Here is an 8,447-nt window from a genome sequence, read left to right as displayed (position 1 = left end):
ATTCCAGTGTCTCTGGAGCGTCTGGTGTCGGTACTCGCCTTTTCTCTTTGTGCTGGGAAGTCTTAATCCTCACTTGGCTTTTTTTGCATGCATTGTCCTTTCCATGGATTTTAACCCCTTTCGCGCGAAGCTGAAGCGTGGTTTAGGTAGTTTCATGTTGTTGGGGTTGGCTTCCTGGCTCGGCAACAAGAAACTGCCTTGATTACGTCAGTTCGTCTTCATCAAGGGCACAATTTCCGCTGAATTACCCCCTATAGCCGCCCGGGTCCCCGCAAATGGCATTGTAAATGAACTGAGCTGCAATACCTTGGACAGAGACGTTTTCTTTCTTTGCTGTTATTTTGTGGTGGGCCGTAAAACCTCCCGAGGCTCTCAGAAGGAGAATAGGTTGTAAACAACATGGGGTAAAGTTTTAGACGCTGTATTGCATCTGTCATCGCTGGCTGTCGGTGCAGGTCTCTGCTTCGGGTTGTTTTATGATCGCTGGGCTGGATTTGGAGCTGTACAGATGGATAGATTTCTGGATGAATGTCACTTGTTGGGATTCATTAAATTATCTGGTAAATGTGGATCTATACCAGGAAATGAAAGCGCATTAACGCATGATGATCTTATCTGAGAAATCCTCAATCTCCTCTCTGCTAATGACTGGTTGAAAGGTTTTATTACTGAATATCACACGATTATATTTTGTAATTTTTGAGGGGAGTTTGGTTCTGAGAAGGAAACACATTTCCCCCTGGATTCCTGTGTTTATTTTAAAATGATGAGCTTGTATTTGGTTATTTTCATGAACATGAACACACAAAGGGAACTCTGACAATGGCAACATTTTCTTGTTGGTATATTTGGCTCGATGGGAACTGATTCATTTTTTTAAATAAAATATAAACACTCTTTTTTGATGTATTGAAATGTAGTTTATTTGGCGTTTATCGGTTGTTTTTTTTTTAGTGAACGCGTGGGCTTCTCTCTGTTTTGTATTTTCTTCATTAAATTGCTACAAAAAGAGAAACGAGCGTTTTTCCCATTTCATCACAGTTTAAAACTCACAGAAACGTCAATCTTTTTTTGGAACTGACTTTCAGCACTTATAATAATTTAATGCTTTTAATTAGTTGAAATTTCTAGTGTGAGGAAATTTATTTCTATTGGAAACTATCATTGCTCGCCAGCAAATTATTGACCGTCCCACACTGGCCCGAGGCCATAACTTTATTTGTGTCTTCCCTTAAACAGTAAACAATGTCGTTACTTGTGTTATTGAGAATACAAGAAATGCAATTATAGAATTAAAGGTCTAGAAGTCTTCTTTTTTTTTTCCTTTCTGTCTTTTAATGTGAAAGAAATGCATTGATTTGTTGAGTTTGTGGCACGGTCCGCATCTTCTCCAGTGTTTGCGCTGGTCTCCATCTCCCCTTGTTTTCTCAGCCCCCTCCACTGGAAGAGACAGTCTGGAATCCAAAGTCACTTTCATTCAGCTCAGTGAATGAGTGTCTCCCCTGGAATGCGTCAGGCACAAAGACTTTACAGCGGTGGAAACGGCCCCGAGAGCTGCACCGCAGATTCACCCTAAAACCATATACACATAAAGTCATTTATTTCACTTTGTAGTGCGGCGCACAGGAACTGAAGCCTTTAGACAGCCACTTCCTCGGGACAGCTCAGGGTGTGTGACTGCCACTGGCATGATCAGACATGAAGCAAATATGCTATCTCCGTTTTTCTCCACATACATGACAGATTTTCCCGTGAGATTGAGGAATTTGCTCCTCGGACTTGATTTGTGACATTTTTTTGAAAGCTGTGTCATTAAAAGTCAGAAGAGAAGGAATAATAACTTTTTCTTTTTGCCCTCTGGAAGATTTTTATTTATTTTTTTTAACTTTGAAAGCAAAATATAAACATAATTTTTGATTTATTATATTTAAGATTAATATCTAAGATATCTATCAGCGTGGATTTGTGAGAAAAATAGTTAAATATAGAGGAGACGCACCGCCGCAAGCCTTCTTTGAAATTCATATCATCGTAATTAGTTTCACACAAAAATGTGGTGGCTTTTAAAATCTTGACTTTGTAGTTGGAGATCTCGTGATTGAAATGGGCCTGGAGATATTATCGATCAGCATTCATTTTGCTGGATTTATGCAGTAAAAATAAGGTGACATTACATGAAAAATCTCTGTAATCGGGTTGGAGTTTAAAAGGAAAACACTGTGTGATTATTAACACCCTGGATTTATTGTGTTTTGCGGGGACATTAAATCTGAATTTATCTGTCCAATAATCTCGTGTTTGAGGCTGTGTCGTCTCTCTCATGATCACTTTTCTTTGACTCCGTGCTTTGTGCTCATCACGCGTCATGAAGACTTGTGATATCAGCTTTAAATCTTTTATATTCACACTTTGACAGAAGATAATATCACCGTTTGTCTTCTTCGTCTGAAGGGCGTGTCCCATTTGATATTTCATGGACGCATTGTGGTGCTTTTTGTTGTGCCTATTTCGTGGAGAGGATAATTATTACCTTTGATTATCAGTATTATAAACACAACAGATTAGATAAAGTGGCTTCAACCCTGTCATTCAAAAGAAATCCGAAAACGTGACCGCAAAAATTTAGTCATGTTGCAGAGAGGATCTTAAATCCTTTTTTTTTTCTTCGTCCTGCAGCTGAAGCTCAGAGTTGATGTGATGATGGCTGTTAATACAGAGTCCCGACTCACTGTTTTTTCTTTCTTTCTTGCTTCCACAGGATATAATTTCAGCTTGATTGCCTGTCGAGCTCTTTCCGCTTTGTAATTAACTGTAAGGAAATGCAGAGGAATTTGTCATCGTCTTTGTGACATCCATTTATTTTCTCCCCTGTTTTGCCCTTCTGGACATTTACTTTTAAAGTAACTTGTGAGAGAATTTATAATCCTAACAGACACACACACACACACACACACACACACACACACACACACACACACATACACACACACACACACACCACGCCACGCCACGCCACACACCAGGAACCTAAAGCAAAGTTAAGGAAAATCCCCAAAGTGAAATATGACCACTGGAATAACAGACAGTGTGCGTGCCTTGCGTTGAGGCGGGGCATACACTATTTGGTTTGCCAAGAGACTCAAATTTTAAATTGATCGGAAGTTTTGGAGCTCTGCAAGCAGAGATAACTGTGACTCGGTGTGAGGCTTTTGTCTTTCAGTGCAAACAAACATGGCTAAATGATAACAGTGATCTGTGTATGGCAAACCTTAACGTGCAAATATTAACATTCAAAAGGCCAAAGCTGTGCGTCACGCACGTATCTAAATATCGTGTAGGCTGCACGTGTTTTCTTTAATAAATGAATGGAACAGACCAATCTTTAGACCTATATATCTATCTATTGTTGTTATTGTCGTCACAGTTTTAATCAGATATTAAAGACTTGAGGACAACCCGACGTTGCTCTGCTTTGGACAGAGGTGGAAACTGAATATTGACTCCTGCTCTCAGAGAGAGTGGAGGTAGAGGGTGTGGTATCTCAAAAAAAGACTGTAAATCCTTCCGAGACCAATATGGGATTTTTAGAGCACAGAGATTAAATTGGCTCTGGTTTAGACAGACACAGACCCATCAGACAGCGGTCCGGACCAGCCGCCTTCTCTAATTTGTCTCCGTCTGAACTTTCAAGATGCAGCTTACTGTTGCTTTATCGATCTGTCCTCTCTATTCCACACTTTGGCGAGATTGGAGCACATTTTATCTAACGAAAACGCATTTCTTCCTTTTTTGTCAGGCGATTGTGATCCCAGATGAAACAGTTTCAAAACACTGAACTATAAAATGTGATTTTAATCACAGCTGTAATGGAATAAAGAGACAATTAGCATGAAACGTAATGTTAGATATAAAACGGCCAAAAAATTACAACAGCAATGATTAGTGATCGTTTTATTAAAACAGTCAAAACACTTTGGAAAGTAACAATTGTTGTCGCTTGTATAGGTGTCGCGCGCACTCGTGCACGGTCCAGCAAACACACTCATGGATGCACCCACACAGACAATTCAAGCAATATAAATTATATAAATGGATTATTTTAGACAGTAAAGCACGGAAATCAATGTATTTATATCACCATATGTTATTGTGATAAATGGCCATCGTGCGTTCTGTTATTGGACTTTACGCGCAACGTTGAATAAATGCACGTAAACCTTCAACCTGCAAAAGAAGGGAGAAAAAACCTCCAAACAGCTCTGTGAAAAATCTAGTAAATCTCACAAGCTGCTATATTCGTGTAAACACGTGGGAAAGTGTTTAAGGGGGCTCGGACTTGCGCATTCATCAGCACGCACCAGGATGCCGTTTGGTGCTATCCGGGTTAAGGTCTGGCGTCTGGCCTTTTAAATTTCATGGTTGAATCTGAACTCAGCAGCCAGAGCAAACATGACACTTCACAATACTGATTACATTTTCCTCTACAAAAGCCCAAACGGCGAATGTTCCATCAGACACCGAAACATGCAGAGTGAGAATTTAATTTCATGTTTTGAAGGTAGACTTTAATCTGGGATTCGGAGGAACGCCATTTAGTCCCTGGAACACGGCGATGTGTCCAAATCCTCAAAAATCCCAACTTTTGCTCTTTTTTTTTTAGTTTGTTACTGCATTAGTCCCTCTTTTTTTTAACTATTGCTCTATTGTTTTATCCATTTCAAGAACTATTTTATATTTTTCACTTAAAAGTTTTCAGATAGTTTTTCAGTGTCGCGTGTTTTTCCCTAACACAACACTATTTACAGCTTAGTCTATGCAACAGTCGCCTCTATGAATATCACGCACCGCTTTCACTCGAATAAAACTTTCAACAATGTAAGTTTTGCCCCATAACTTGTCAAGCAGTGAAAAAAACAGATATATGATTTGAAATCCGCCATAACCCCTAATAATGGAGAAAACATGTCTTCAAATCTTGAAAAATACCACAAACTGAAAGTACAGCACTGTGAATAAATCAAAGTTTGCGTGCACAAAGGATTAACATCAGAGGGACATGTGCAGCGTGCAGGATTTATAAAAATCCAGCAGCTATGCAGTCCTCCTCGCCCTCCCTGCACACGTGCATTGCACTTTGAGTGTGTGGTTTGTGTCACACTGTGGTCTAATTGTGTTCCGTGAGACGCTGCTGGCTCCTTCGGTGACTCTTGTTTCATATATTGTGTTATCTGCTGTGTCGCCGCATCTCTGCTGAAAAGTTCAGGGTTGTTTCACAGCCCACTAAACTGAAAGGCTACTCCAGCGTATCGCAGGGCAGAATAGCAAACTGCAGCCACCGGATCCAACGGTAATATTATCCCTGTTATTAAAGCCCTTTAACGAACCCTTTTACCTCTCCTCCTGCCTCCAGTCTCATCCCCGGCCTTTCCCCTCCTTTCAGATGAATTGTTCCACGCGCGCATAGCGGCGGTGCTGGTTTTTTATGTAGAGCGGGGAACTCGGATGTAGTCTTATTAACGACACGTTTATGAACAATCAAATGGTCCTCGTTAAAATTTATTGATGGGCATAAAAACATGAACGGTCACTCGCTGAATATAGCCCGCTGTAGTGGGCTGCTCGTCAAGAATTTGAATCCCCTCCTCTCCTATCTCTGCAGATCCCATTTAGGAAATGTTTGGTCTAACCTCGTTAAAACAGTGAGAATTTTATTATTTCTGTATCCTGCACCTCGGATTTTGGTTGCCTGTCTCCACATGCAGCTGTGAAGGCTCTCCTCTCTATTAAAGTCTAAACAGCGTGCCACAGGAAGTTACAAAACATCCACTTTGTCAAATCTCGTGCTGGTTTGATCAAGATAACACGAGGCGACGATTATAGTAAAGTCTTTAATGTTGTAACTCTATCCATTGAAATAGCACGCGGCTACGGTGGATTTTGCCAGACAGAGATTGATTACACCATCAAATAGTGCCTTGCATTTGGACGTAGTGTGCGCAGGTCTGTGCTGCGCCTGTGGAGAAAGATCCCACACCAACGCCCACTAAAATGCAAGTTTTTCTTCATAAAGCGACGTTGGCGTTCAAGTTACCTCTTTGCGTCCAATAAAAAGCGCGAAAGAGCACATTCTTTAATCCGATTTATGTGCAATGAGATCCCGGGATAAGTGGCGCATTGATCCACTGTACAATTTTTGTGGGGGTAAATATAATCACGTGTCAGCCAGGCAGCCAATCGCAGCTCGGGAAGCGTTGAGAAATAATTACCTGCCTTGATTGTTCTATGGCTAGATAAAAAAGTACACATACACTCCATATAATAATCGGATGCATGTAAAAGAGTCGGGGAGGCTTCGACATGTCGACCACGGGTCCCATAAGTAATTATTATGTGGACTCCTTGATCAACCATGAAAACGAGGATGTCCTTGCTGCAACTCGGTTCTCGGCGCCCGGTGCGCACCCAGCCGGCCCTCGTCCGACGTCTCTAGTACCGGAGTGCGCCGACTATCCTTCCTGCAGCTTCGCACCCAAGCCTCCCGTCTTCTCCACGTCCTGGGCCCCCGTCCACTCCCAGTCATCAGTGGTTTACCATCCATACAGTCACCAACCTCACTTAGGCACAGACTCGAGGTATATGCGGTCATGGCTGGAGCCGATATCCGGCGCCGTGCCTTTCCATGGCTATCCGGGGAACAGCAGGCACTACGGGCTGAAGCCCGACGCCTTTCAGGAGCACAGAGCCGGGGAGTGTCTGGGCTCCGGCGGACGGACCTACACGGATTATCTGTACTGCTCATCCACTGACATGCGGGACAAGACGCAGCAGAATCTCCCCTCTCCCGAGTCGGAGCTCCTGGCTTCAGGGAAACATAAAGACGAGAAGCCGGAGCTAGATCCGAGTAAGTTCAAGCTCCAGCCGCCTTTTACAACCGGGTAGGAGTTTTGTTTTGGGATTTTGCAAAACAGCCTTTTTTCCTTCGTTCTTAGAGGCATTCCGACTACCCGCATAAAGTGAAATTATAAGATGTTTCATCCTCCCTTTTCAGCTGCGCTCTGAATCGCCTGTGCTGGAGGGGAAGCTTTAGGAACTATAAAAGACAAACGCTACCAGGCTCATATTGGGGCTATAAAACCAGACGGGGCTGTAAACATGGACTCAAACCTACACGGAGACGTTGAATTTGGATGTATGTTGCCTAATGATAAAACATGCAGGATGTTTTCTTGTTAACCGACTTATGAATCACTTTTCATCAGTAAATGCCATATGGCTCATTTTTACGACTATATTTTTGACCTCGTGCCATTAAAGTCGGCACATCAAACCCTATAAACCCACTTTCAAGCCTGTTTTTTTCCTTCTTTTTTTATGTATGTAGGCCCATCTTCTGAGGAACAGCTACAATTTTGGTTCTATTTGATCCCCAGTGGGGAAATATAGGAGTCGCCCACATAACAGTGGGAAGGCTGCATGCACACCGATAGTCTGCATATGACAATTTACATTTCTTTCTGCGTCCAAAACAAATTCACATGACTCTTTCAGCCAACTTGAGGAATGTAGGGACACACTCGAGGACTTTCACCACGGACCTGTAAAGGCTTGAACCACGGGCCATTTTATGGGCCAATAAAGTGAATAAGCGCATTGAGTATTTTACGACGGTGTTACTCACAAGTTAAGGGGACAAGGAAGCAAATCAGAGGCTTGAATTGTGTAAGACTCAGCTCCTTTCCCTCAAATGTTTACTGCCATGTTGATTTTTAATAGTCCAGCTTGTGTGTGATTTAGCATTGTTTTTAATTATGGTCCCTACTGGAGAGCCCACAGCTTCTTTAAATCCGCGGGATTTTTTTCTCTCTAATATTTCTGTGTGGCCATGTTGTTGTTTTCCGCATTTATTATTGTCTTTTCTGTTTTCTTTTCTTTTTAATTTGCAGATAATCCCGTGGCAAATTGGATACACGCCCGCTCCACAAGGAAGAAGCGGTGTCCTTACACAAAGTACCAGACTCTCGAACTGGAAAAGGAGTTTTTGTTCAATATGTACCTCACACGAGACCGCCGGTACGAGGTGGCGAGGGTGCTCAACCTGACCGAGAGGCAGGTCAAAATCTGGTTTCAGAACCGGCGGATGAAGATGAAGAAAATGAACAAAGAAAAGAGCGACAGCAAAGAGCAATAATGTGGACTGCAGCGAGAAAACGACCCTACAACCACCACTAGACACAAGGACAGCACAGAAGTACCAAAACCTCTCCCTCTTCATATATTTATCCCTCCTTTTGTTGGATTTTGTATTTACACTAACTTCTGGACTGTTTGATGCTGGCTTATTATTTTCTAGAGCACATTTATGTGTCCAACGGCAAAAGGAAAAGAAACGGAGAGAAAAAAAAATCAATTTCAAATGAGATAAATACATTCTGCCTTGTTAATTTCTT

At 42.0% G+C, this 8,447-nt stretch overlaps 1 protein-coding gene across 1 annotated transcript; it reads left to right on the top strand.

Annotated features, from left to right (window-relative positions):
• The first annotated feature begins 6,357 nt into the window (after window positions 1–6,357).
• On the top strand, window positions 6,358–8,188 carry hoxc9a (homeobox C9a). Its single transcript, XM_030118637.1, has 2 exons — window positions 6,358–6,901; window positions 7,944–8,188. The coding sequence occupies exons 1-2, from the start codon at window positions 6,358–6,360 to the stop codon at window positions 8,186–8,188; spliced, it is 789 nt and encodes a 262-aa protein (XP_029974497.1).
• The last annotated feature ends 259 nt before the right edge of the window (window positions 8,189–8,447 follow it).

Source organism: Salarias fasciatus, chromosome 20, assembly GCF_902148845.1.
Source record: "Salarias fasciatus chromosome 20, fSalaFa1.1, whole genome shotgun sequence".
NCBI classification, from domain to species: domain Eukaryota; kingdom Metazoa; phylum Chordata; class Actinopteri; order Blenniiformes; family Blenniidae; genus Salarias; species Salarias fasciatus.
The sequence above is the reverse complement of the archived record's forward strand: the minus strand, read 5'-3'. Positions and strand labels throughout refer to the sequence as shown.